Here is a 27826-nt window from a genome sequence, read left to right as displayed (position 1 = left end):
CAAACTTATTTTGGTGTCATTCACGAAAGTTACTCCTTTATATTAGTGTTCTGGCGGTCCATCTGAAAATAATCCTACCAATAATTATGTATTTGGCCTCAAAATACTTTATTTTTGGGGGGCGTGCGTGTAATTGACAGGCCTGTGGCGCAGTCAAGTTTATGCTATCGGTGGGTGGGATGTATCCATTTTTTTCTTCCATGTATACTCATGTAGTTTTCCTATCAGGTTCATGAGGTGGTAATGGACGCATGCTGTGACGAGGCGGGAGGTACGTTCTCTGCATGTCGCCACTTCTTGCCACCTTTTTCCCTGTTGAATTTTTCAACAGGGAAAAAAACAAAAAGGATTCTTGGAAGAAAAATCTGCACACACTGCAGACAGAATCCGAGAAATGAGCCTTAACGGGGACCCGGGCTGATCCAGCCACGCGTGAGCCTCGTCAGCGCTCTGTGCTTTTTTTTTTCTTTTTTTTGTTTTAAATACTAGAAACTTACCAGAGACTGTATTTACAACAGCCGGCATGCACGGCGGTCTTGAAGGCTGCCCCTGACGTCCATTTCCAAAGACATGAATCTATATTAAACATAATATTTAATACACTGACATACAGGATTGTTAAAAAAACAAAAAAAAAAAAACAAATGTGGATTCATAATGAGCCACGGCGTGCAGACGGGAGGCTCTGAAACACCCATTTCCTCATCCCCAGCTGTGATGTTGTGCTAAAACGCAGTGTAGTGGCTGTCGCTGGTGCTGATGATGTCACTGTTGCACTCAAGTGACTTGAGGACGAGCTCCAGAGCCTCTCTGCTAACATTGAGGCTGAAGCGCTGCCGGACGGCGGACAGGATGTGCAGGATGTGGCAGCCTTTCTCCGCATCTGCAAGGCACAGGAAGAGGAGGAGGAGGAGGAGGAGGAGGAGGAGGAGGAGGAGGAAGAAGAGACGGCCGTGAGCGCGCAGGTGTGACGTAAAACACACAAACACAAGTGTACGCACACACACTCGAGATCCTGAGACAAAGAACTTTCATCTGTTCCCGAGTCACAGCCGACAACCAAAGGTGACAGAACATTCGCCGACTTAACGAATGAGCTGCTTGAGGAAATCAGGTCAGCGGCATCTTTTAAATCTCTTCTTGAAAAGTATGTTTATCAAAGAGTCTTTCCGGATATTAATAATCCTCTTTTATATTTGTGTTTATGTGTTATTATTTATCTTCAACAGTCATTGCTTTACTTTATACGATCACCGTGTTGCTGGATTTTCGAGCTTGTTGAATTTTATAGGTGGTTTTTATTTTTCGGTTGTTTTTAATGTGACAAACTTTGTAACAGAGGTTCAGAAAAGTGCTATATAAATAAAACAAATATTATCATTATTTATGGGCACAGAAGCATTTTATTTCTAAAATATATATATTTTTTTTTTTTTTTTTTACTTAACTGTAATGTCATGCGTTTCCATAGTAACTACTGTCTGCCATAAAATGAAATTAAACATGTTTTTTGGGACTTGGACCATCTGGTAAAGCTCCTGCGTACCACCGGTGGTACACGAACCACAGTTTGGGAAACACCGATTTAGATTAAAGAATAAAGCGCACGTACACTTCTCTCTTTTCGAGTCCTCCCGGATCACGTCTTTGACGGCCATGAGCAGGTCTTTGTCCTGCGCGGTCACCTGGTGAAGAAGAGCAGCATCAGGACGGAGCTCTGAGGAAATACTGCGACGACGACGACGACAACCGAAGTGGAACGATTTTTTTTTTCCTCCCCCCCAAGAGTTTTTCTCTGCCGTTTTCTTACCAGATAGACTTCGTCCTGGGATTTGACCTTACGGTACACGATCCCCTCATCCACCAGACATTGCAGCGCCTCCTTCAGGAGCTGGCGGAGCTGCCCGCACACAGACGGACCCGCAACCGGTTCCTGAGCAGCAGCGCAGGAACACAAAAACAGTGAAATGAATGTAAATCTGACGTTCAACCGTTTCAGATATATAAAACATTTTCTCTCTCCAGCAGATTTAAAACTATCCACATGTTTATATATACAGTGAACCCTCGTTTATCGCGGGGGTTACGTTCCAAATAGAGACCGTGATAGGTGAAATCCGTGAAGTAGTAACCTTTTTTTTTTTTACAATTATTATACAATGAAATACTCCATAATACATTGAAACCAAAGAACAAAACCTTTTTACAAGCCCAAGCATTTGTTTAACAAATAAAAGTACTGTATAAATGTTTTTTTTTTACAAATAACTACTGTACTGTAAAATAATAATTTGAATCATCAATACGAACTGAAGGCTTCAAATTGCTGAGATCGGCACCGCCCCACTGCGACCCGAGTCATTGGATTAGAACGGGAGGAAATGAAAAATGATTATGAAAACAAATACAAAGTACAGTAGGACAAATAGTGACTCGTGTATTTCACTGCTCTTCTGACTGAGCCGCTGCATCCTGACTCCGCTCTGCAGCGGTTCTTTCTTCTAAAGCCGGCGGTGCAGGTGTGGTTTTTCAAGAGAAGAACATAGTTATCGGTAGTTGTTGTCGCTCTTTTTTCTTCTGGGCAAAAAGATTCTTATAAACCGACATGCCACCATCGATTATTTTTAATTTGGCAAGCTGTTTTACGTACGTGTACATATTAAACCGCAACGTTATTGACAAACAGGTAGAGAAGAAGCGGAGAGACTGTTCAGCCAATCAGAATGCAGAACACAATGCACGATGCAAATCCGTGAAGCAGCGAGACCGTGAAAGGTGAACCGCGTTATAGCGAGGGTTCACTGTATAACCAATTCCTGCACCAGAATTAAAAAATATATACTTTGCTTTGTTGCACCCACAAAAAAAAAAAAAAAAAAAATCTAATTCGGGTCTTATTTCATTCATCTTTCGCAGAGGAACACTTCAAATAAAGTCTGACGTTTGATTCCCGTTTCATCCCCCACAGCCCATTCCTCTCTCTCTCTCTCTCTCTCTCTCTCCTCTGCAGCTCTTCAAACAGAAATGCCCTCCATATTCTCACCTGGTCTGCAGATGCAGTCTGAGGCGGTCTGGAGATCAGAGGCTCCAGGAGGTCCTGGACGTCGTAGGGTCTGAACCTGGACACCGACTTCTGCTGCAGGAAGTCCTTGATGGTGTTTATCGCCCTGCTGAGGGAACTGACGGACGAGTCGCTGACAGACGGAAACAAAAAGATTGAAGGCTTTAGTACGAGTCGCGCTAAAATAACAATTAAAACGTGTTTGTAGTAAACATTGGATCAGATGACACAGCGGGTTGTTTGGATGGTTTTCAGTCCTGAGAAAAAAAGAAGAAAAAAAAACTCCACAGTCAAAGCAGGAAACTCCTTTCAACAACAAGACTTCTGTCAGACAACCAGGGAATTTATAAACATTTCAAAACACAGGAAGATCTGACATGTAGCAGGAAGAAGAAATATTTCCGACTCGGCTTTAATTTCCAGGTGATCAATCAAACTGAGTAAGATCAGCGGCTTTGATCACATTTAAAATCGGATGTCTTTGAGTCGTTTCCTTCCACTGAAGCAGCGTTCAGAGGACGCTCGGGTGTAATCGATCGACTCAAACAGAGGTTCGTTAAACTAAATCAACCTGCAGCCGTTGATCATCAGAACATTGCTGACTAAGCAGCATTGTGATGGTGGGGGGAAAAAAATGGCGTCAGAAAGTGAGTGAAAGAAGTCAGATTGTTATTGTGAGTAAAGAGAGGTTTTCCTCAGCTAAAAATCGTGGATGGACTGAAGGGCAGTGAATGGAGGTCTAAGAGACTCCGTGGAAATGGAGATTAGTTGGATCCAAAGCACCTAAAGTGATCAAACCATCAGGAGACCAATAGCTTTGTTTAGAGAAATACCACAAAAAAAAAAAAAAAAAAAAAAAAAAAGGAGATACACAATTTGCTAAATAAAGAACACAAGACTCCATTAAACCAAAAGTCGTGTGAAATAAAGGCTGTCTGGTTTCAGGGGACAGAGGAGCGTCTCGAAACAACTTCTCAGGAAGGGAAACGAGGACAAACACTCTTCGGAACGTGGTCACGACATGCTGGGAGAACACGCGTTATCAGGTCTGCTGGAGTCGAGCGCTGCCGTCATCACAGCAAAAAGTGGACAAACAGATACGAGGATGAGAAATTTAAAAGGAGCAGCATCTTCAATTCCCACTGTATGTAATAAAATATTCAAAGTTTTCAGTTTTTAAAGTTACTGAACCTCCTTAAGATTTGTACTTTTATAAGCCTCTCTTTCTTTGCCACTAGATTTCACTGAATTTGTGCGATAGGCAGGAAACTGCAGAAGAACAAAACCTTATTTCCTTGCTCCCATTTAAATTTCAAGGATAGCAAAGCATTTTCTTGCAGTTTCCACTCTTGTTTATAATCTATGTTACAGGAATGGATGTTTATACCCGGCTGCGTCGGGCTGCAGCTGGAACGGTTTGTCGTAGCACTCCCTGTAGAGCTGAGGCACCTCCATCATCCAGGAGATCTGGACCGCCATCACCGGGTCGTCCACTTTATCTGGGAACACGCAAGACACCCACACACACACCCACACACACAGCTGATGGATGGCATGAGGATGGAGGCGGTGTATAAAGCTCTTATTTGGTTTTTATGGACATCTGGTGTCCAACATAAAAAATTTTTTAAAAAAAAGATGTAGCGGCTGGATGCTCTCCACTCACAGAAAGCAGAGGCCGTGATTTCTCTCTCTCGATACCTCGATGTCTTCACCGGCCCTCGGACTCGCAGCAGCTCTCCGATCTCCACGCAGCGGCGTTCCCGCTGCGCTCGCTTTAGCTTCGTCAGCTCGGCGACGGGGTCGAAGCCTCCCTGAGCTGCGTCGCTGTGCTTTCCCCCCGCTGGACGATAATGAAACAACAGTTAGCGGTGATGTCTGTGTCGTGTCAAGTGTCTCCCAGGGGACTACTGGTACAGGTGAAGGAAGATATAAAAAAAAGAAAATGGACTTAAGCGCATGAACTCACATTTACTGGGATCCTCCCCTTCCTCTTTCAGCTGCTCACTTTTCCAGCACAGGCAGTTTATAACACCGGTGCCATCATCCACTGACAACACAAGGAACGAGAGCAGCCATTACAGCTGAACAATTCTCCTTTTTTAAATAATAAAAGTGGGATTGCACTCATTTTGAAGGAAACGGGAATGAAACATCAGAGGGAAACAAAAGACAATATGACAGAGTCTGATACAGAACTGGAACATCAACTTTTTATTTCAGCTCCATGTTTCAAACACTAAACATAAAAAGTGGTTTTCTTTTCGTCCGCGTCTCTAACTGGGTTTTTTTTTTTTTCTGCTGCTGGGCGTCACGTGGTGGAAACAAACCAAAGCTGTTTGTTAAAGGGAGGAAGTAGGAGCGCTCTTGAAAATGCGGCCGAATTGTCGTCATTTAAAAAATGTAATTGCACTGGAGCTACGAAATCAAGATCGGGATTTTTAATACAATTAATTGTGCGGCACCGAAAACAAGGCTTGTTCGCTTGCGGGAGAATGCAGGCGTCGGCTTCTGGGTGTCAACAAATACTGATAATACGAGTAAATTTGATAATACAAAGCTGGAAACGTGGAAAAATGATACCGGCGTGAAACAGAACGTGTGTGCGGAGACAATCAATAAACATACTGAATTGATCAATTTCCACGTACCTCCGTAACAGAAGAAGTCCTCTCTCTCTCTCCTGTAAACCACCGTTCCAAGGACATCAACTTTGAAGATCGGATGAAGGTTGTAGAAGAAGATACCTTTGGAGATAAAAACAACATATTAGAGCTCATGCAGTCAGGATGAGACACGACACCAACATGTCTGACCTGAATGCAATCACATTTCTGCACTGTATGTTAAAAACTATTGTCAATATTACAGACACATAATACAAAGTAGGCCATTATATTTGTGCTGTTTTTTTTTTTTTGGGGGGGGGGGGGGGGGGGGGGGGTTACCAATAATAACACAGTGTCTTAAGCTGCTGTTTTCTGTGGTGAAAATTAAATATCAAATTGAATGATGCGTAATTTCAAACTGAATGGATTGAAAACAGGACCACGAGGATCTTGCAACAGAAATCCTAGTGCAAAACTGTTAAGCTAAATGAGCTCTGACGTCAAAGTTAGTTTGAATATCACTCGTTTAAATGTCAGGGATATCGTGACAGACCAGTTCCGTGAGCAGGTGGACAAATACTCACGAGTGTCACGGCACTCGTGAAACAACTCGTGTGGCTCGAGGTGCTGCTGCTGCTACCTGGCACCTGCGCGGACTCGCTCATCTGAAGGATGTCTCTGACATACAGCCGGGCAAAGGCACAGAAAACCGGGTCCAGTCCCCACAGCAGCGACGGGGGCTCCTCCTCTGGATCCATTTTAGCTGCCTGCGTTACATCATGAAAGCAAACCGCGTCTATTTACACCCCCATCCGCCGGACGAGAAGTCTCGAGTTGCAAGAAAATGAGCTAGCCGGGGAGGCGTAAAAAAAAAAAGAAGAAAAGTATTGGTCACGTGATCCCTTTGTTGTGCTTTAAAAAATAAAATAAAAATTAATTTTAAAAAAATACTTGATATATATGTATTTAAAACGTGTTTGAAAGGTTATGGTGGCACAACAGCATTAAAATATTTCTATATTTACGTTTAATAAAGGTATTGTTCCCGTCTGTTCGGCGCGTCCGTGTTGTCGCAAAGCCTTATGGGACTTGTAGTTTCAGAGACACAAAGAGCCCCCAAAATGCGGCGTTTACGGAACCGCGAGTGGCCGCGATAACACTTAACAACCGACGAGCAACGCATCCCACCGAGAACTAGTGTTGTTGTTGTTGTTGTTGTTGACTTGCGCTGCGGGTTAAATAAACATCCGTCGCGTTTGGTCTCCCGCACAGACGAGGGCGGCAGAAGACCTGGGATTACCCGCCAACCGTCACTCGCGAGAGGAGCACGAGGAGAAAAGAAACCGGAGTCGCGCGCACCGCCGCGTGAACGCGCGCAGACACTAAATCCGCTAGATTACTAAACCCGTCCCACACCGAGGAAAGATGTCTGGGGGGGGGCTGTTTTGTTGTGTGGTTGTTTTTTTTTACCGTTTTACCGAGGGTAAATGTACGGACCGGCAGCGAAAGGTTTCACCCTGAAGGAAACTAATGAACTATTCTGTCGGAAACAACCAGGTTTATCTGGAAGGACGTGTTTTTTTTGTGTCTTTTTTTGGGGGGGGGGGTTTGGAGAAGGAGCCCCCACTGAGGTGAGTCGCCAGGAGTTGGAACCAACAACGAGCTTCCCGTAACAGTTACGACTTGGCTTTTAATATATAAAGTCTTCTTTGGGCGGTTTTTTTTTTTTCAGATGCTACGTTAACGTTTAGTCTTTTTTTTTTTTTTTTTTTAGGGCTTAACAAAGAGCCATGGTGTCCGACGGAGCTGCTCGGTGGACCGACCGTAGCGGTGTCAAAGGCTAAGCTAGGTTTTGATCCTGAAACTCTCGTGTTGATATTTACAAACTAACGGGGGGGGGAGGGGGGGGAGGACGCGTACGTCGCTCCGAAGACTTGCGCTAAACCGATAGTGCTGTCCAAAAAAAGTTTTCAATTCCTTTACGAACTTTTATAGTCAAAAGGATCCCACCATGTCGTTTTTTAATTTCCGTAAAATATTCAAATTGGGAGCGGAGAAGAAGAAGAAGCAGTACGAACACGTCCGCAGAGATGAAAATCCGGAGGAGGTCTGGGACATCATCGGTGAACTGGGGGATGGAGCTTTTGGAAAAGTGTTCAAGGTAGATATCGTCTCCTTCACGCACACGCACACACACACGTGTTTTTGATGAAACGAGCCTAAATTGCATGTCCTTTGTGTCCTCCAGTGTCACTTCAGTGTTGTATTGCTTTGACCCACCCCCACCTCCTCCTGACCCCAACACCAAAGCCTCTGACAGAGGTGGTGTCAAATATGACTGCTGGCCTCCTTCTCCACTGTTAACCGACATGCTTGCCCCCCCCCCCTCTCCCCCACACTCTTATCTCTGAGCTGAATATTGTGTGCATGTCACAGACTAATTGCTGGAGACAGACTCTTGACTGATGATTTACCACATCTTTCCTGATCATGTGGCCCCACATGTGGATCAGCGGGCGTAAATGGGCCTTTACGGTGCTGGTGTGTTGATGTTCATATCCCAACACGTACATTTTCAGAAAGCTGACCCAGTGCCCCCTTCCCCCCCCCCTTTTGTTATCATTTTTAACTGTGCCATTGTTCAGTTTGACCCGGATGCATACCCGAGCCAGAAGCTCCATTTGACAGTGACAGTAAATGCTATGACATTTTTTAAAGCCCAAACACCCAATATATATATTCTGTTGTGTTCTTTTTTTGCCAAATGCTTTTTTTTTTGGACACTAAAACACTTGGAGTTACCCAACACTTCATTCCTAGAAATCATACTTAAATTAAGCCTAATCATGCTCATTTAGTCACAGGGCACCAGTTTCCTACCTTTTCACCAGCGAGCCTCATTGAACCAGAATTGGTGGTTACGAAGGGGAAAAAAACACCAAAACAGACTTTTTAACAATGATTTTATTATCGAGTAATCTGACAATTATTAGCTGTTAAAATTTCTCAGACTGAGATGATGTGACACTTAATTTATTGCACCAAAAAAAGAAAGAATTAAATTGTCACATTTCAGAATCAGTTCATCCGTGTGGCCTTTTTTTTTTTTTTTTTTTTTTTTTTTGCTTTGATAGATCGATCAGTCATCAAAATGGTTTCTGGTTAATTTTCTATCGATCTGACTAACTAGTCTTTGCAGTTCGGGTTTGTGCTATTTGGCCCTGTCACTCTGGATTTGAGCTACAGGAGATCCACAAACAGTAAATTGCAGTGTTGTGTCTATATTCCTGGGCTGTGGGTTATCCCAGTTGTAATGCACCACTGGGGCAGTACCCACACTTTATTGATTCAAAGTGTTAATAAAAACTGTATCTTAAGTTTCGAACAGTAGATTCTGGGCGATGGTTTATGTTTTTCTAAATCGCCTCGCATGCCCGAGTGATGAACACGGGTAGGTCACCAGGAAGTGGCCGCATCCCATATCGCAGCGGCAACTTCGTCGAGCACATCCTGTCTGAGGAGAAGCCGAAAACAAACAGGAGGAGTTTCCACTTTATCGAGACATGTCTGCTGAGAGACCTCCAGCAAAGAGGAGTGTTTATTTGTTGTTTCTGGATCCATGTGATCATTTGAACTGAGGTCAAGATCATTTAGAGTCCAACGTAAACCACCTTTGACCTCCTGGGTCTTTTTAAGATGTGTTCAGCTGCAGCGGCACAATGACAAATTTAAAATTGTCTGAAGTATATTCACCTAAAAAAAACAAAAAAAAACCACCTAACAATGTTTTCACCTGCAGGCTCAGAACAAGCACACGGGCATCCTAGCTGCAGCCAAAGTGATCGACACAAAGACCGAGGAGGAGCTGGAGGACTACATGGTGGAGATCGACATCCTGGCCTCCTGCGACCACCAAAACATCGTCAAGCTGCTCGACGCGTTTTATTTTGAGAGCAAACTGTGGGTGAGTTGAGGGAAGAGCCGTGTGGGAGTGTCAGGGTTTCCTCTGCGTTGCCACCCAAGCAGGAAATAATATGGCAGATTCGGCACAGACACAAATTAGACCAACCTGAATATTACAGACTGTTCACCAAATGGGATAAAAAAAAATTTTTTTTTAAAGAAATCCGCAATACTCGTGCGGTATCCTTGACTTAAACCTGCATCGCTGGACTGTTAATGCAGTATTTGCAACTTCCTTTGCGCTTCTTATCAAAATTTGTGGCCAAAGTTCACACGATTGGCAGAAACAAGCGGCTTGAAGAGCTGTTAATCATCATACCAGTTTATCACCCATTCGCTGTTAATATGAGCTCATTTTTTAAATGCCTTTGTTTTGTCACCGTAGCCACTCGTTAGAAATAAAAGCACGTGCACGTGATGATATTGTAGAACTGAAAATACCGCTGCTGTTTTTCGCTGACTTTGCGTAAAGACATTTAGGTGTATTTCTCACCGTGTAGATGCAATGGCTTCGTACGTTTAGTGTCAGTGTGGATCGTAGCCAAGGCCTAAACACAGGAAGTGCCCGTGAATAAACAGACGGCGTGTGAGGGGAACTCGTGACAGAGGTAGATTGCAAGTTGGTGCAACCCAGTTATTCCAGGGATTTTCACTTTCTTGTCATGTACAAAATCTCAGCGCGCTGAGCCAATAACACATTCCTCCTGGATGGGAAAGGGTGTCTTTCCAGTTGATGCCAAAGCCTGAAATTTTCTTTTGAATAAATCACACTCCCTTAAAACTGATAAAACGTGTAGGCAGGGGACAGATTTTTTTTTTAATTTTTTTTTTTAAACTGAGCGTGTGCATTCAGCCGTGACTCCTGTGAGTCGGCACACAAACATTCAAAAAGACAGTCACGTCATTATGAACTCCAGTGATCACCTGAGTGTTTGATTACAGCGCTTTGCGTTGCAGCGCTCTGCCCTTTTCCTCCCCATTGTCCTCTGAACAATAACCGCAGCTCGATGGAGGCGTTTTTTTGTTTTTTTTTATCTCGGCCTGTATAGCACCTGTTCGTCTAAAAAGAAGAGAGTCTCCGGGACATTACCTCCTGGAGATGAAAACCTTCATTTCATTATCTCAACAGGGGGGCCTGGGACGTAACCCACTGGATAACTGCATGTAAATTGCTGTCACTCGCTGCCCTTTTGTTCTCTTCCGCTGTAATTTAAATTACACAACACCATCTCGCGAGGCGCCGCTTTCATTACTGTGCTGCCGCTGGTATTTCCGAGCGCGCCGGGACTCGGGGAAGGTGAGCTCGCACACGGCCACAGTCGGGAAGGATCGGAACATTTGTTGGTGCTTCTCCCTCGTGTCGAATAAACAAGCGGGAGAGGAAGCTGCGGCCCCGGCCCGCGGTTCCTCTCTGCCCGGCTGCCACTCTGAAAAACCACTGTGGGGACCATTGTACGCGAGTAGAGCCACTAAAACAACAGCACGCCTACAGAGAAACACTAGAACCGTGTGTTGGTGTGTGTGTTGAATAGCCAAGACTTCTGGGAGACTTGAGGCATTGTGTTCCTGGTGAGGGCTTTTGTTGTTGGAAGTGGAACAGTCTTGAAAAGCTTCAGCTGAATCCCGGAAAGCCATTGAAACACATTTGTTTCTTTTTATTTAGGAGTTCTTAAAGTGATCTTTTTTTTTTTTTTTTTTTTTCATCAGTTGCTATTTTAAATGCAGGGCGACCCTGAAATCAAAAAGCTCAGGTTTAAAATTAACAAATCAACCACAATTAGTTTCTCAGTGGTTCCAGAGAATGCAGAAGTGGAGCGTCACTTCCTCTTCCTTCGGAGTGACGTTCGGCCGAACGCTCCCAAAAAAAACTCAGCACAGCAGTTATGTTAGCGTGACGCTGTCCGGCGAGCGTCGCGTTTCAGGAAAGTATTTACAGTCCATATGCTTCGCTTTACCTGCTGCACACTATCTTACTCGCCGCCTCCCGAAGGCGCTGTGTCCATAGATACTCTAATCCTATTTGCAGAATAAGGCCTCAGGTCCGGCAGTATAACGAGCGAGCGATACCCTTTTCCACAACGTGGCCCCAACTGGGCCAATCCTCTTACACCAGCAGCCATACTGAAAGCTCCTAAATGCATTTAAGAGCTCAGGGTGGTTCATTCATGCAGGCTGGCGGTAGGTTTATTCTCAAGTTGCCTTCGGAAAGTCAGTAGTTTGGGTACTTTGTGGTGATGATGAGTTCCTTTTGGGTTTTTGATGTGTACAGTGGATGTCCAGCAGACTCAATACAGAGACGAGTGTGTCTCTGTGAACCTCAGAACTATGGAGCGATTGGAGTGCCACAATAAATAATAAATCTGTCAAAGAATGAGGAAATGAATATGGAAACATAAAGGGGAATAAATGAATAAAAAAAATTGGAAATATAAAGAAAAATAACAACATTTGAAAGAGTCCCGTTTTGGGAAAGGCTTAATCACTCACCCTCGTAATTGTGGACGTAGGTTTATACGTACGACTTCAAAACCTTTCTCCTGTCCTCTGGCGGGTGCAGGTGTCTGTGCGTATCGGTTTTGTTGATCCTCGGTATAGCTTCCTGGCACCGGGAAAAATATGCTGTAGTCATCAGCACAGAAACTGGAAGTCAGTGCAAAGCTCGCCCAAATCTACTTGATTGACAGCTCGTCCCTTCAAGTAAAAACAAAGACAATACGGGAAAAGAAAAGACGATACTGTTTTAAAGTTTTTTTTGTATTTGTCTTTATATTTCCCCGTTTTTAAATTTTTATTATTATTATTTATTCATTTATTTATTCGTCTTTATATTTTCCTTATTGTTTTACAGATTTATTCTTTATAAAGGGACTGCTATCGCTCCATAGAGAATCTTCCCGAACTCAACAATAGATATTGGAGGTCACTCAGTTCAACCAGCGCATTACCGCCTCGTGAACGGCCTGCAATCATCAATCTGTTTAAATGCATTTTGGAGCACAGATCACTTCTAAACTCTGAGTAATCAGCTCGTAGTACATTTGTATGTGATGCGCAGTGTTTTACATAAACAAATGCATGTGGTTCCAACTTTGTAAAAGTCTGTTCTCTCTCTCTTTTTTTTTTTTTTTTTTTTTTTTCCTCCTGTCGGCAGATTCTCATTGAGTTCTGTGCAGGAGGGGCTGTGGATGCTGTTATGCTTGGTGAGTCAGCGTTTTCCACTTTGCACGCAGGTTATAACATCAAAAAGGAAGCTGCTCATTTTGCAGCACTTATCTGCTAAGTTGAAAAAAACAAAATCCAGTTCAAGACATCAAAAGGCTTCCGTACACCACCCACATTCCACTTTTTTTTATTTTTTTTATTTTCCAGCGCACTAAATGTAGCTTAACCCTTATTACCGCCCATGATTAGGTTGCATTAGCGTGTTGCCGGGTGAGGAATTCAAAGCGTGTGTCGGCGTGACCCTCTCCTCCCTTTCCCCCCCTCCCCTCGCAGAACTGGAAAGACCCCTGACGGAGCCTCAGATCCGGGTGGTGTGTAGGCAGACCCTGCAGGCGCTCGTCTACCTCCACGAAAACAAAATCATCCACCGAGACCTGAAGGCCGGCAACATCCTCCTGACGCTGGACGGTGACGTCAAGCTGGGTAAGAGCAATCTTACCGAAATCCAGCTGTTAGCAGCAGAAAGGACGTCACGTCCAGGCGGGAGAGCAACAAGGTCCGCCTCGCAACGAGTCTCCCCTTAACAACCTGGATTTTGTATGAGTCAGAACCACAACCCATAGATGCCTAAATTAGTATCGGTGTAGGATGTGTGCAGAAAAAAAAAAAAACATAATCTAACAATACATACAGGATGTAGGAGAAGGTTAAGAAGCTGGGGGAGCTGTCTTGCCTTACAAGCACATTTCTCCTCGTACAGTTTTGTAATTTCTCCTCGCAAATGAAACGGGAATGTCCCGTACAGTGATTCTAAACCAAGCGCAACCTAAATACACTGTTAGGTCCAACTCTTAAGGTGTTTGTTTACACCATTCACACACACACACACACACACACACACACACACACACACACACACACACACACACACACACACACAGTCGTGGAGTCGAGGAATAATATGAGATCGTATTGGTCAGAAAAAAAACTGCTGTACCACTTTGAAGTTTTTCTTCTTTTTTTTTTTAGCCCCCCTTTAATGTGAAGAAGCTTACATGTTCACATGATCTCTCATGACGTCGCACTCGGCGCATGTAAACAAGTCGGAAGAGAGAATGTAGTGACTTCTCGTGTGCTTTACCAAAAGATCACATTTAACACTAGTTTTTGTAGTTTTGACCATTATTTCCGCAAGCAATGAAAAATGAACAAAAAAAGATGAGTTTTTTTTAATGTCCGAATTAAAACTGCAGAGGTTGAGATAATCCCGGCTTCTCGTCTCGAAACACATGATCCAGCATTTAAACACATCCGTCAGAACACGCATGATGCGTACATAATGAATGAATGATTCTTTATTGTCATTATACAAAACACAGAACAATGAAACTCTGTTCAGCTACTCTCTGATCATTAAGAAGTACATACAGAAGACAAAACAAGACAACCACATAAATAACATGAAAGCTAAACACCGGACTAACGAAGAGCAGCAACGGGATGAATCCAAGTATGAATGAATAAATGAGTGGATAAGAGCAGCACCAGGATAAATACAAACAACCCGAGAATAAATAAGTAAAAGCAGCATCTAGCAGCCGTGTAGAAAGTGACTTCAGTGCAGATATTGTGAGTCCTTGTGGGTGTGGGTGTGGGTGGGTGTTTTGTGGGTGTGTGGGTGTGTGTGTGTGTGTGTGTGTGTGTGTGGGTGTGTGTGTGTGTGTGTGTGTGTCCGTCCTTCTGTGAGTTCTGTGATGGAGTCGTACCCCACAACAACATCAAGGTGTGTGCAAAAGCAGTTTTTCCACAACAAATGTTAATAGACCCGACTAAGTCTTTGAAACTCGACTCCAATCCCAGACTCAGACATTGGGAGACATTATACAATAATAATTATTCCGTTTTCACGGGCAGAATAAATTGGTGGAGTGCACCTTTAAAAAGAAAGAATAAAGCCACGAAAGAAAGGAAGGGTGACTCCTTCTGTTGCGATTGCAGACTTTGTAACATTAATTTGTTTTCTTCGGGCACAATGAAGATTGCCTGCTGCTGCTGCTGCTGCTCTCTCTGTGTGTGTGTGTGCATGTGCGTGTGCGTATGCGCGTGTGTGTGTGTCATCCACAGCAGACGCAGCACTGCAGCTTTACTTAAAAGGAGTATGAGTCACCGGTGAAATAACACACAGCAAGCATTTTATCCAGTGACATAACACACACAGAGGTGCCTGTACATCTGCCCGCCGGGACACTGATGAGCTGTTACACACACACACACACACACACACGACACAAAGAATGATGCCATCATGCAAATGTAAGAGTGTTTTCTGACAGCAGTTTTTGTGTGTGTGTGTGTGTGTGTGTTTTTTTCCTGTTCATTTCACGCACCGATGAGACGAACAATGAAGCCTCTCAGTTTTTCATCGGGAATAAAGGCTCAATGTGTCTGCGTGTGGAACATAAATGATGACAGTGATGTTCCTCTGGCTAATTTCTGCTTCTGCTTTGATCACGTGGTTTCCAGCTGACTTCGGCGTGTCTGCCAAGAACACCAAAACGCTGCAGAGGAGAGACTCTTTCATCGGAACGCCTTACTGGTGAGGAGACCAAGAAGAAATATGAAAACGTACAGCGACTACCCGGCGTCAAAGTTTTTAAAAATCCTCTGAAAACGCGTCGTCTTCCTTCCAGGATGGCTCCGGAGGTGGTGATGTGCGAGACGTCCAAGGACCGTCCGTACGACTACAGGGCGGACATCTGGTCCCTCGGGGTCACCCTGATCGAGCTGGCTCAGGTCGAGCCGCCCAATCACGAGATGAACCCCATGAGGGTCCTGCTGAAAATAGCCAAGGCCGAGCCTCCGACGCTGATGCAGCCGTCACGCTGGTGAGTCGCGGCGCGGAGGACCTCCGGGTTCCAGTCGCCGGTTTAAACGGGCACCTTTCGTGACATTGCGTTACCTGTTTCTGACTTCTTCCTCTCAGGTCCCCAGACTTCAGCGATTTCCTAAAGCGCTGCCTGGACAAGAACGTGGACAACAGATGGAGCGCCACGCAACTTCTCCAGGTTAGAGGGGCGATAAGGCCCTAAAATAATACCACGATATTATCTGTGTATTTTTTTTGCGTTGACATTATTTTCGACGAATCCTGAAAAAGAGCCGATTCTTCATTTTAATTACCTACAATTTCAACAAGTGTTGTAGATTTACCTCAGCGTAAACGTGATGCCTTCAAAATATTCATTAAAAACGAAACAAAAATCATCTCTCAGTTCTTTAGTTTGTAAAAAAAAACAGAGCCTCAGACGACATTTGCTCACCTGCTGTCGGCCCGTCTGTCCTGACGCTCATCCCTCTCCGTCCCGGCTGACGTCAGCTTTGTCCGCGGGGTTTAAGGCGCTCGGCCGAGTCCGAGCCAATTACCTCCAGAGAGCCGGCGACGACACACTCGTACACACACACACACGCACCCAGGAAACACTGTAGCACGCGGCTAGCCACGGGATTGCTCTCCGCAGAGGAAGACTCGATGGGCTTGAAAATAGAAAACAGCGGCCCGCCACCGATGAAGGTTTTGACATCGAAGAAGCTGCACATTCTCCGGCCGACGATAGAATACATGCAGCAGATTTCTAAACCAAAGAAGGTGGGATTGTCGTGTTTGTAGTCTGGACACGGTTCTTTTGATCGTTTTATTTCTTATTTCCCGTGAAGTGCGCTCAGACAGACGGCTTGAAACCCCCCAAGAGAGACAGAGAGGAGGCAGTAGAAGTTTGAAATGTTTAGCCAGCATTGTTTAATGTGTGTTTTTGTCAGATGCACCCCGCTGAGAGTTCGTCATGCTGCGAGCAATTTATATCTCAAACCCGAAGGGATTATTTGTCAGTGGGGTGTCGAGTCTCTGCTGCTAATTAAGCGCTTTAGCTCCAGCAGTTCCAGTGTGGAGTTTCACCATGTTTTTTTTTTTTTAATGCTCTGGCTGTTTTTGCATTGAGACTTCAATATCTAATTGTTTGCTTTGTCTCGCGCGACAGCATTCGTTTGTGTCCAGTGTGACGGAGAGCAGGCCGCTGAGGGAGCTGATAGCCGAGGCCAAGGCTGAGGTCACGGAGGAGATTGAAGAGCACAAAGAGGAAGAGGAGGAGGAAGATACAGAAGCACATCTGGTAAGTAGAAATTGACCAAAAAAAAAATCCACGTGCAGAAGATTTGCGCTGTTAGGTGAAAACCTGAGTAGTCAGATATAATGACCCTTTCAAGAAAACACATCTCTTTCAGGCTTTTACTCTTTTGAACACATTAAACTGGCTCTAATCTGCTGCGAGATGTAGTAATATGTCAGAAAACACTTTGCAAATGTTCCATTTTGTTGAGAACATAAGTAAATCTTTGGTACTGTTTTACTATCGGTAAAAGAAAAAGGCAAAACTTTCATAAAAGCACCTTTCTTGGGAAACTTTAAAGGATCAATTTTGTCTTTAACCCTTTACTCACATGTTTTATATGAACATGGAAAGAGGTTTCCATCTCTTCATGTAGCTGAGGCTCAAATAGGGTTTTAGCAGTACGAGTTAGACTCTATTGAAGTTAGTCAGTTTAGTATTTGTCCCTCTGCCGTGGCTGAGCAAGGAACCGATGTGTGTCGAAGAATAAAGAGGAAGATTCACACCTTACGCGGCTGGATTTAGTTTTCTCATCGCTTGTGGTGAAATCGCCGACAGTCACACAACATCAGTGTTGGACGTTTTCTGGCTTTTGTAAGAAACCAATAATCGTGAAGCTTTTCCTCGTCTTCTTCAGGGTCACAAACGCGCCCCGTCGGATGTCAGCGTGGCCAGCTCGGAGGACGAGAAGGTCCCCCTCTCTCCCTCCGTCTTGGAGTCGGTACCTGAGAAGGTGGAGCCGGTTCTTCCCGTGCCCGCACCCACTCCCCCACCCGCTGAGCCACCCGTGGCCAACCACGTGGCGGACACCGGCCCCGTAGAGCAGCCCGCCGCAGACGGCCACACGGAGGAGGCCTCGAACGCTCCGGTTCGGGACGGAGAGGTGGAAGAGAAACCGGCGGAGGAGAAAGTTGCAGCGTCAGCGGCGGGCGTCGCCTCGCCAGAGCCGGAGACCGAACCCGAGGCGCCCGTTAAAGAGATGCAGCAGCTGGAAATAGCCGCGGAGGACGAGAAGGAAGTGGACACGGCCGAGAACGCGGAGAGCTCGGAGGTCACCGAGGCTCCTCGGGAGGAAAAGACGCCTGTCGTGGAGGAACCGAGCACTCCGGTGGAGGAGGAGGACCAGGACCAGGACCAGAACCAGGACCAGAACCAGAACCAGATCCAGGACCAGAACCAGAACCAGGACCAGATCCAGGACCAGGATCAGGATCAGGACCCGTACAAAAACCTGAAAGTGACTCTGACACTGCCGGAGCCGGATAAAGCTGTCGTGAAAGAGGCGAACGGAGAGAAGCCGGCGGAGAAGGATAAAATAACAGCCGAGAATGAGAAGGTGGTGCCGGACAAAGCGAAGGACGACAAAGAGAGAGATTCAGATTCAGGAAGTGGCTCGGCCGCAGATAACAGCAGCGGAGACCTCAATCTGTCCATCTCGAGCTTTCTGTCCAAAACAAAGGAGCCTGGATCTGTTTCCATACAGGTAAACCACACACACGCGCACACACACATTCAAACATCAGAGACCGTATCACAGACTCGTCTATCAACTCCTCTTAATGGTTCTCTCAGGACATGAAGCGTCAGAAGAAGACGCTGAAAAAGACTCGCAAATTCATGGTGGACGGAGTCGAAGTGAGCGTCACGACATCAAAGATCATCACCGACAACGACACCAAGAACGAGATGATGAGGTTCCTCAGGTAGCCGCCTCCCTTCGTTTCCATACACACCAGGGAGCAGCAGTTTTATGCAAATACTATGAAAATGAGTTGCACGAACCTGACTGTACGGAGTTAAGCTCCTTAAATGCTCCATCTTTTTTTTCTTCTCTCCGACACTGACCTGCTTTATGAAAAAAAAAAAAAAGGAAGTTATAATTCCACATTGTTAACACCTCCATCACCTTTCCCATCATCCTCCTGTGCAGACGGCAGGAGCTGAGGGAGCTGCGTCTCCTGCAGAAGGAGGAGCAGAGGGCCCAGCAGCAGCTCAGCAACAAGCTGCAGCAGCAGAAGGAGCAGATCTACCGCCGCTTCGAGCAGGAGACCACGGTGAGTCACTTCTCCCCAGCCTGTCTGTCACGAGCTCGGGAAAAAAAAAAAAAAACAGCGGAGAGAGCTGCATTCCCAGCGTGCATCTTTACAAACGACACTTCCCATCCTTTCGATGTTCACTTCCTGGTCCCTGACCATCACAAGCACAAAGTGTCAACCCTCAAACCTTTCGTTCACATCTAACTCTTTAACCTAAAAGCTACTGCTGATATTTGGCTTCTCCCTGAAGAGGAAGTTTGTTTATGTATAAGAGCTGATGCTTCAGTTATATTAGATAAAGCCAGAAGTATCGAGTCTATTTAAAGCCAGAAGTCTTCAACCCTTTTTCTTTTCTTTTTTTCTCGAGTGTTCAGACCGTCGGCCTAAATCCGATTTCTGCCATCCAGATTGATTTTTGAAAGTCTGAACAGAAAAGAAACCCCCAAAAAACACATTAAAGGCAGTTTTTGCAATATGGATCCAAACTATGTTTAAAGAGGGTCTGAAACGTGATTCCAGTCGGATTTCTTAGAGGACGCACTCTGCTGGCTCAGAATCGGATTTCTTGCGTCACTCACAACTCCAGACATCGCGACAAGATGAGCAGCATCTACGCTACCGCTAGCAGAAAGTGTGGCTTTTCAGCGCCGCAGTAGGCAACGACAGCATCACTTCACGGACAGAAGCCAACTTCCGTGTTGGAAAAGCGTGGCTGCAGCATACATCGTTGCCACAGCAACCCACGCAGATACACCCAATCCAATCTGTTCACTTGCAAATAACAGTGTGCACAGTCTGTAATACAGTAACACTGTTGTCTGTGTTTCTTGGTTGTTTGTATATATATATATATATATATGCATTTTATATTTAATATTTTTTTACTGTTATTTTATTGCTTTTTATTATTTTATTATTATTTTATTGCTTCCTGTATGCTGCTGTAGCGAAAACATTTCCCCTTGGGGATTAATAAAGTAACTACCTAACCTAATAAAAAAAGATCTGATTTGAGAAAAAAAATCTGGTTTGTCTGCAGTCTGAAGAAAGCACTCGTAAAAAAAAAAAACACATCTGACTAATTCTGCGGTTGTTCAGTAAAAGTTTGTTTATGCCTTCTGTAAACAAAAAGCCAACCAGACAGACGTAAGAAAGAAAAAAAACCCAACATGACTCAACATCTGACTGTTACTTTCCTTCCACTGTGAGGAGACACAGATTGTTGTTGTCTTCGGGAAGTGTCCTCGGATGGAGGCAGTTTGTGAATAACGGACTTCAGATCAATTTTGAAGGTCGGCTGTATGGTTTTTTTTTTTGTTGTTTTTTTTTCAAACCAGCAGAAGTCACTTAGTTTCTAAAACATCAAACCTTCATCACCACCACCACGTTAAATAAAGGCTACTTTCTGAATATCCAGAATTTAGAAGAAAAAAAAAAGCTCTTCGACGTAGTTTTAAAACCTCAGTCTCAAAACCAGCGACTCGTGTGCCCCTTCTCCGTCCTCCAGAGTAAGAAGCGTCAGTACGACCAGGAGGTGGAGAACCTGGAGCGGCAGCAGAAGCAGACCATCGAGCGGCTGGAGCAGGAGCACACCAACCGGCTCCGGGACGAGGCCAAACGCATCAAAGCGGATCAGGACAAAGAGCTGTCCAAGTACCAGAACATGCTGAAGAACCGCAAGAAAGAGGTCAGTCGCGTCATCTCCCTTTGACCTCCTTTACCCGCCCGCAGACCCTGAGGAGGAGGAGGGCTCCTATTTATACACACCTCTCTGATCTGTCTTTAGATAACCTGTGTTTACCCAGTCGGGGGTTAAATCAGTCTACCGCTGCCACCTCTCGTTTATATTTTTCCTCATGTAGCTCCTAATCTACCCTCAGCTTTTGTCTCGTTTTTATTTTCCACCTGTTGCTCACGGCTGCGCAGGCCAAACGGGAAGGGGGCCTCTCCGCAAAGCACGTGACAAACGCTGTCATGAAACGTATTAAAGAGGATATTATCCAAGCCACGCCGGAGGAGGTAATGAGGCCCTCGGGGTTTGCAGTGGAGTTTGAACTTTGACACACACACACACACACACACACACACACACACACACACTCTCTCTCTGTGTGTGTTCCTCTCAGCTCGGGCACAACTTTATTACAAGAAAGGACAAAACTTTTGTTGTTGTTGTTGTTGTGATGTTTGATGCAGACTTTTTCTTCACTTTCAAAACACCTACCCGAGTTTGCCGTGTGAGTAGTGCAATGTGTGGGAGGGTAATGTACTGTGATCTGCAGGGAGTGGCCCATGTTACGATTCAGCCCTTTCATTTGTCCTCGTACAGGATGTAAGTGACACCCCCCCTCCTGGTGGAACAGCTCGCAACTAATTAGGTTAATTTGCAACAGATCGGTCACATTATTGAATATAAAAAGAGTCTCTCGGCAGCGAAGACGGGGACGGGTCCACCAATCTGCGAAAAGACTGCGCGGGCAAATAGTGCAACAATTTAATGACTAATGTTCCTCAACGTAAACGGGCCTGCCTGCAGTCCAGACCAGTCAGCTATTTAAATTGTTTTTTGGCAAGAACGGGACAACATTTCACTTTCAAAACTCCCTCCCTCGGTTCCCAAACGTTTGCAGAGTGTTAAAACGAGCGGTGATGCAGCACAGCGGTAAACATGCGGCTGCCTCGACTTTTTTTTTCAGACGTGTCGCTGCCATCAAATTCAAAATAAGTTTCTATTTTTCATAAAACAATCAAATATCTCCGTTTCAACATTTGATATGTCGTCTTTGGTCTTTTTCCAATTGAACGTGTGTTTACAGGATTTGTAAATCATTGCAATCTGTTTAAAATTGTCATTTTACGCAGCGTCCCAACTTTTCTGTTAACGGGGTCGTACTTCTGTTCCATCAACACGTCACTTGACGTCCTCACGCAAAGAGTTTATTACCGAAAAAAGAAAGTGTCGTTACCCTTAACGGCTCGGCGCCGTACGGGGAAGTACACGGCATCGAAACAAGTCGCGTAGGTTGTTCCTTTTTGGTTCTTATTTTGAGGATTCATTTTGTAGACGCGAAGGATGATGTCGGCGCGTTTAGGCGTCAGGATTGTTCTGCGTCGGCCGGGCCGAGTAGGTGAAACGGCCTTTATTGCAACTATCGGCTCGAGGCGCGCTTAGCCTGAAGGGAGAGCTGGCAGAATGCCTGCAGGCAAGAGACACGCACACACACACACACACACACACACACACACACACACACACACACACACTCAACTGGCCTCGGGCGTCCTGTCCCGCTGTTAACGTCTTCATCGCCTTTTCACGGCAGGACGCGACGCTTCCCGTTTCTTTCGGCGTGGCAACAGTTGCCGCGCCGACGGACTCGTCCACGACATTAAACTATGAATTCTGTCTCACCCGGATCTCGTTTTCTCCCTCGTGTCCTCCCCCCCCCCTCACTCCGATCTTCCAGGAACAAGAGTTCCTCCAGAAGCAGCAGCAGGATCTGGACAGCGCCCTGAAGAAGATCATCCAGCAGCACAAACACGAGCTCGCCACCATCGAGAGGGACTGCCTCAACCACAAGCAGCAGCTCCTCCGAGGTAAAAACTGGATTTGTTTACGAGCTCAGCGGCAGGATTTACTCCGACGCTATTAAATATTTGTTACCTCCAAAATCCGTCCTGAATTTACTTCTAGTTTCACGCCACCGTCCCTGTGCGGTAAACCCCTCTCAGCTTAACGCCAATTCCATTTGAATATTTGATTCGCCTGCCAGCAGAGTTTTTTGTTGTTGTTGTTGTTGTTGTTGTTGTTTTTCCCGCCACGTCTTGGTCTGTCCGGCGTGTTTCAGCACTTGAGGACAAAACATCTGGTCTGCAGCAGTAAAAGCGCTCCGTCTCGTTCGTCGCCGCCGACAACGATGAAACGGAAACATTTCATAGCACCTGACACTTTCAGTATTATTGTATTTTATTTGTTTTTGTGTGTATAGTGTGCGTGCCTCTAGTCATTCTTCTTTTTTTTTTATATATATATATATAATATTTTCTCGATCTTATTTTTTGTACACGTATTTGTAAATGTTTCCATAGTGTGTTTCTATAATGTGTGCACCTTTTTTGTGTTTCTATGCTGCTGTGACGACTAAATTTCCCCCCATGTGGGATTAATAACCATGAAGAGATATTCTCCTGTTTAATAATGCTCCTTCTGTGAAGTCACTCAGCTTTGTCTTTTGTTCACTTGCGTGCAGCACGTGAGGCCGCCATGTGGGAGCTGGAAGAGCGCCACCTGCAGGAGAAGCACCAGCTGTTCAAGCAGCAGCTCAAAGACCAGTACTTCATGCAGAGGCATCAGCTGCTGAAGAGACACGAGAAGGTACGAGACCCACCGGGCTTCTTTTTTCTTTTTCTTTTTTTACATCTTCATCGATCGAACTTTTAACCTCAGAAAAGCATCTTCTAAGTATCCTTTTTTTTTTTTTTTTTTTTTATGAAAATGTATTTTAGTCAGATTAAGATTTTTGTTTTGTTTTGTTTTAGTGAACACAAACTGAAAACATTTCCATCTCAATTTTTTTTGTCGTGCATTTTCTTTTAATATACATGTATATCCTCGACGCATTCTCAAGCCGCATCTGTCGCCATCTTTGTTGGGTGCGGTTACCAGGGTTACAAGTCATTCTTTACGGGCCCCTCGAAACTGCCAGCTTTTCCCACAGCTGGATAAGTTTGTGGCTTCACGTGATGGAGGATATTAATAGGGAGTTACTGGCGACACTGGCATTTTTTGGTCACGATGAAAAGCCAAAAATATCGATTTATTTATTTATTTATTTTAAATAACGAGAGCGGAGAGAATTTGGAGCCGCTCGTGGGTGTTTCGTAAATTTTCTACCGTCTTTTTCCAAAGCGGCTCCGTCGTTCAGAGAAGTTCAGACGACATCGTCGGCTGGTTTGGAGCTTTTTAATGTCTCGGAGAAGCGAAATTGTCGAATAGCGTTAAGTTAACGATTGTTTCTTTTAGATGGAGCAACTTTTACATCTTACTCGGTCCACCTGATGTAATCATCCACATCACCTGACACCGTTACATCATTTTTACCTTTTTGTAAACGTCCGCGTGCTGCCTGCCAGTTTTTTGTAGTTCGTCTCAGCTGTTTTGTCGTTGCTTCCCGTCCAAACTCTCAGTAAATCAATTTAGTCCAGAAATCTTTTTTTTTTTTTTTTTCACCGTCCGTCCTTTTTATTTAGTCGTAGTCTCGGGTCAGACCAGAGTTTGACCACGGTAACGCGTCTCCTCCCCCCCCACACCTTTCCCCCCGTTACAGGAGATGGAGCAGATGCAGCGCTACAACCAGCGTCTCATCGAGGAGATGAAGAACAAGCAGACGCAGGAGCGAGCCCGGCTGCCCAAGATCCAGCGCAGCGAGGCCAAAACGCGCATGGCCATGTTCAAGAAGAGCCTCCGCATCACCGGCGCCGTCATCACCCTGGAGCAGGAGAGGGAGAAGGTCAAGCAGGTGAGACGCGCTCGCCCCCGGCGGGTCGGCCGTACGGGAGGAAGTTCAGGAAAGAAGATATTGACAGTACGAGAATACGAGTCGTGTGTGTGTGTGTGTGTGTGTGTTCAGTTTGCATCTCAGGAAGAGAAGAGGCACAAGAACGAGAGACTCCATCAGCAACAGAAACACGAAAACCACATGAGAGACCTGCAGCTCCAGTGCGACGCCAACGTCCGAGAGCTTCAGCAGCTGCAGGTCCACATTTCTACAACTCGCATCGCACATCACACGCTTCACTGAAGATGTATTTAAAAAAAAAAAAAAAACACCTCACTGTGCGCGTGCGTGTGTTGCAGAACGAGAAGTGCCACCTGCTGATCGAACACGAGACCCAGAAGCTGAAGGAGCTGGACGAGGAGCACAGCGTGGAGCTGAAGGAGTGGAGGGAGAAGCTGCGACCCAGGAAGAAGGTGAAGTCTCTCGGACCGTAGTCCTGAATCGTCCACAGTCTCGGGACAACACGACGATCGGCACGTTTAATGAGATACGATGAGCGTCGCTGTGTATCTTTTTTACACGGCAAGAAATAGATGCAGGAGTTTTAGTACAAACAAACAAACAAAAAAAACGTGTTTGCGTCGACGTTTGTTTTTGTTGCTTTTTAGGGGTCTAACAGTACATAAAATAATGGTTTGAATTGGGGGTTTTTTTTTAGTGCAGCTGGAAAAAGCGAACGTTAAAGCATTAATTAATACGTTTATCATTTATTTTGAAAATGTAAAAAGGAGGAGAAACTAGCATTATGGGAAAAGTGCAAGTTTAATGGAAATTGGCATGAAAGGCGACTTTCAAAATGTCAGAAACCTTCTAATTTAGGGTCAAAGACAATTAAAACCAGGTCCTCAGACGTTACACTGATATTTGAAAGAATACACCTTCAGCGGAGTCTTAGTTTCTGCTGTCACCACATCGAGTATGAACACTTGGGTGCTGGTTTTCAAAAGTGTTCCTGAGCCCATGCGATGATTTCCACTGCAGATTTGTGTTTTGTTCTTGATACAGCAGACCCAAAGAGCACAGCCATACAATATATATATATATATATATATTTATTTTTATTTTATTTTTTTGCCTTATCAACTGAAATAGAAACAAGTCAGAAATGATGAAAACAAAACGGACCGAAAACAATTTAACAATTTAATTTACCCGGTAGAAGGAGAAAAAAAAAAAAAAAATGAAGGAAAACTCAACAAATCAGACAGACGACACGCTGCTGAGGCGCTCGCGGCGGGAATGAAGCCGTGCAGACAAAATAGCGTTACAGACTTCCTTACAGAATCCAGGCGAGAGGTGGTGTTAAAGGTGGAGGAGGAGTTGATGCCGGGACCTGAAACCTCCTCACCATGTCTGAACTCGGATATTGAAGGAGGTCGGAGAACACGTGGCCACAACACTAAGGTTGTTGTTTGTTTTTGTCGTGTGTTGTCCTGCAGGCTCTGGAGGAGGAGTTCGCCAGGAAGCTGCAGGAACAGGAAGTGTTCTTCAAGATGAGCGGCGAGTCGGAGTGCCTTAACCCCTCCACCCAGAGCCGCATCTCCAAGTTCTACCCGATCCCCAGCGTTCACTCCACGGGCTTCTAGGAGAAAACCCGAAGTACACAAAAACACACACACACACACACACACACACACACACACACTGATGAAGACGGTAAAGACTGAGCCTGTGCTGCCTTGCCTTCGGAGGGTTATTTTCTCTCTCCGGACCCTTCGTGTTCTCATACTTTCTATTAGAGTCGGTCTTTTTGAAGGAGAATTATGCCGAAGATTTTCAGGTTCTGTGTTCCCACTGAAGTGACGGTTCAACCTTCCTCTCGCGATTGAAGTATTTTTACAAAGAATCCAGTGCCTGTAGAATTCGACGCTTTTTAAAAATCCAAGCAGTTTCTCATCCTGATTTGCTGCTCGACGTTTCTCTCATTTAGACTTTTGCACTAAGGACAAAAGGAAAAGCTTTTTTTTTTTTTTTTTTTATACCACTTAATTTGAATAAATACGAAGCGGTAATTATCATTTGTAAGCGATTATGGAATAGAATGTATTTCTGATCATAAAAAAAAGAAGAAGAAAAGGAGACTTTTTACTGTCGCTCCTGCCGAAGGAACCATGAAACGGTATATTTTTTATGAAATCCTACATATTTCTGTGTTAGAGTTTTAGCTCGTGATACATTAATCTTATGCATGATTTTTAATGCAGCGTTTAGGGACTTTTTTTTTTTCCTGCGGGATGCCTTTAGTCTTGAGCACAAGGCGGCTTTTTTTCTTTTTTTTTTTTTTGTGGTGTTGAACCCTCCGAGGAGGAAGAGGAGGAGGCGGCGGCGCGGAGACGAAGCGTTAATCGGACTCTTGAGGAATTCACCGCCGTGGCGGACAGAAAGCATTTTAAGTACCGGCGTGTTTTGTATTCTTTAAGGTAAAACCACTCGATCAAACGTGGAGTCTCTGCCGCAGCGTTGTTCAGGGATGAAGAAAGAATGAGAAATCTTAAAAACAAAACAAAACATTTTTAAGAGTTTTTGGAGGCCTGAGTTTCGTGCGATTCATGCGTCCTTTGTATCTTCCTCCTCTTGTGGTATTTTTGCCCCCAGATGCATCGTGGGTAGGCCTGCCGGGCGTATTTTTATAAACGTGTTTTCATTCGCATGCTAGCTAATAGCCTTAATACTCCGTAAATGAATATACTGTAAACCTGTTATGATCGCCTTTTTAAGGTCTTATGAAGCATATTAACGGTTATTCAACAGATGTGTCTGTATTCAAAGAAACTTCAAACATAACTTGAGCTCTTTGCAGTTTTTCTTTTTTTTTATTATTATTATTATTATTATTATTATTCAGGCTGATGTTTTATGAATGATGCAACGCATGGACCTGACTGGTTTGGGCCATCTCGACCTCTGATTGGTTCATTTTATCAACTCAATAATAAAACGGATAACCACATGTGCTGTGCACCTTTTACAGAACAGTCTCTATTTATATGAAAGCTAATCGGCCTCTTATTCACTCACTGAAGGTCTCAAACAGATGATTGCAAATCAAGTTTTTTAATTCTGAAAGTTCACCAACAAATAAAAACCATATCGAAATCATTATGCTTTTTTTTTTTTTTTTTTAATACGTGTATAGTTTTTAGATTTCCTGTGTAATGTTGATTTTTCCATTTTGCTGTAAATAAACTGATTTCCTCTCGACTGCAGCCGTTTACTTCTTTAATTGAATTCTTGACACAAACTACAATTTTTTTTTTTTTTTTTTTACAAAAAT

At 44.6% G+C, this 27826-nt stretch overlaps 2 protein-coding genes across 3 annotated transcripts in view; one reads left to right on the top strand and one right to left on the bottom strand.

Moving 5' to 3' along the window:
- LOC138633084 (STE20-like serine/threonine-protein kinase) overlaps window positions 1–27812 on the top strand; it is a 208649-nt gene extending 180837 nt beyond the window's left edge. The window contains exons 2-19 of one of the 2 annotated variants that reach the window (XM_069719106.1): window positions 7288–7831; window positions 9470–9634; window positions 12785–12833; window positions 13129–13278; window positions 15319–15391; window positions 15486–15680; window positions 15779–15860; window positions 16830–16961; window positions 17596–18441; window positions 18531–18661; window positions 18889–19012; window positions 20502–20681; window positions 22462–22591; window positions 23245–23369; window positions 24322–24513; window positions 24625–24750; window positions 24852–24965; window positions 25992–27812. In XM_069719106.1, the coding sequence (XP_069575207.1) occupies window positions 7682–7831; window positions 9470–9634; window positions 12785–12833; window positions 13129–13278; window positions 15319–15391; window positions 15486–15680; window positions 15779–15860; window positions 16830–16961; window positions 17596–18441; window positions 18531–18661; window positions 18889–19012; window positions 20502–20681; window positions 22462–22591; window positions 23245–23369; window positions 24322–24513; window positions 24625–24750; window positions 24852–24965; window positions 25992–26138 (3111 nt within the window). In that variant the 5' untranslated portion in view covers window positions 7288–7681 and the 3' untranslated portion in view covers window positions 26139–27812. Of the gene's footprint in view, window positions 1–7279; window positions 7832–9469; window positions 9635–12784; window positions 12834–13128; window positions 13279–15318; window positions 15392–15485; window positions 15681–15778; window positions 15861–16829; window positions 16962–17595; window positions 18442–18530; window positions 18662–18888; window positions 19013–20501; window positions 20682–22461; window positions 22592–23244; window positions 23370–24321; window positions 24514–24624; window positions 24751–24851; window positions 24966–25991 lie in introns of those variants that run through there. The other variant, XM_069719105.1, reaches the window with a different exon arrangement.
- On the bottom strand, window positions 726–5268 carry stn1 (STN1 subunit of CST complex). Its single transcript, XM_069719087.1, has 8 exons — window positions 5256–5268; window positions 5031–5111; window positions 4728–4904; window positions 4449–4560; window positions 3044–3194; window positions 1811–1933; window positions 1613–1685; window positions 726–883 (listed from the first exon to the last, which is right to left on the bottom strand). The coding sequence occupies exons 1-8, from the start codon at window positions 5266–5268 to the stop codon at window positions 726–728; spliced, it is 888 nt and encodes a 295-aa protein (XP_069575188.1).
- Window positions 27813–27826: the final 14 nt, after the last annotated feature.

Source organism: Brachyistius frenatus, unplaced genomic scaffold (genome assembly GCF_029030835.1).
Source record: "Brachyistius frenatus isolate BFR_SWC_R1_liver_20210118 unplaced genomic scaffold, ASM2903083v1 Contig_206, whole genome shotgun sequence".
Lineage (NCBI taxonomy): Eukaryota > Metazoa > Chordata > Actinopteri > Embiotocidae > Brachyistius > Brachyistius frenatus.
The sequence above is the reverse complement of the archived record's forward strand: the minus strand, read 5'-3'. Positions and strand labels throughout refer to the sequence as shown.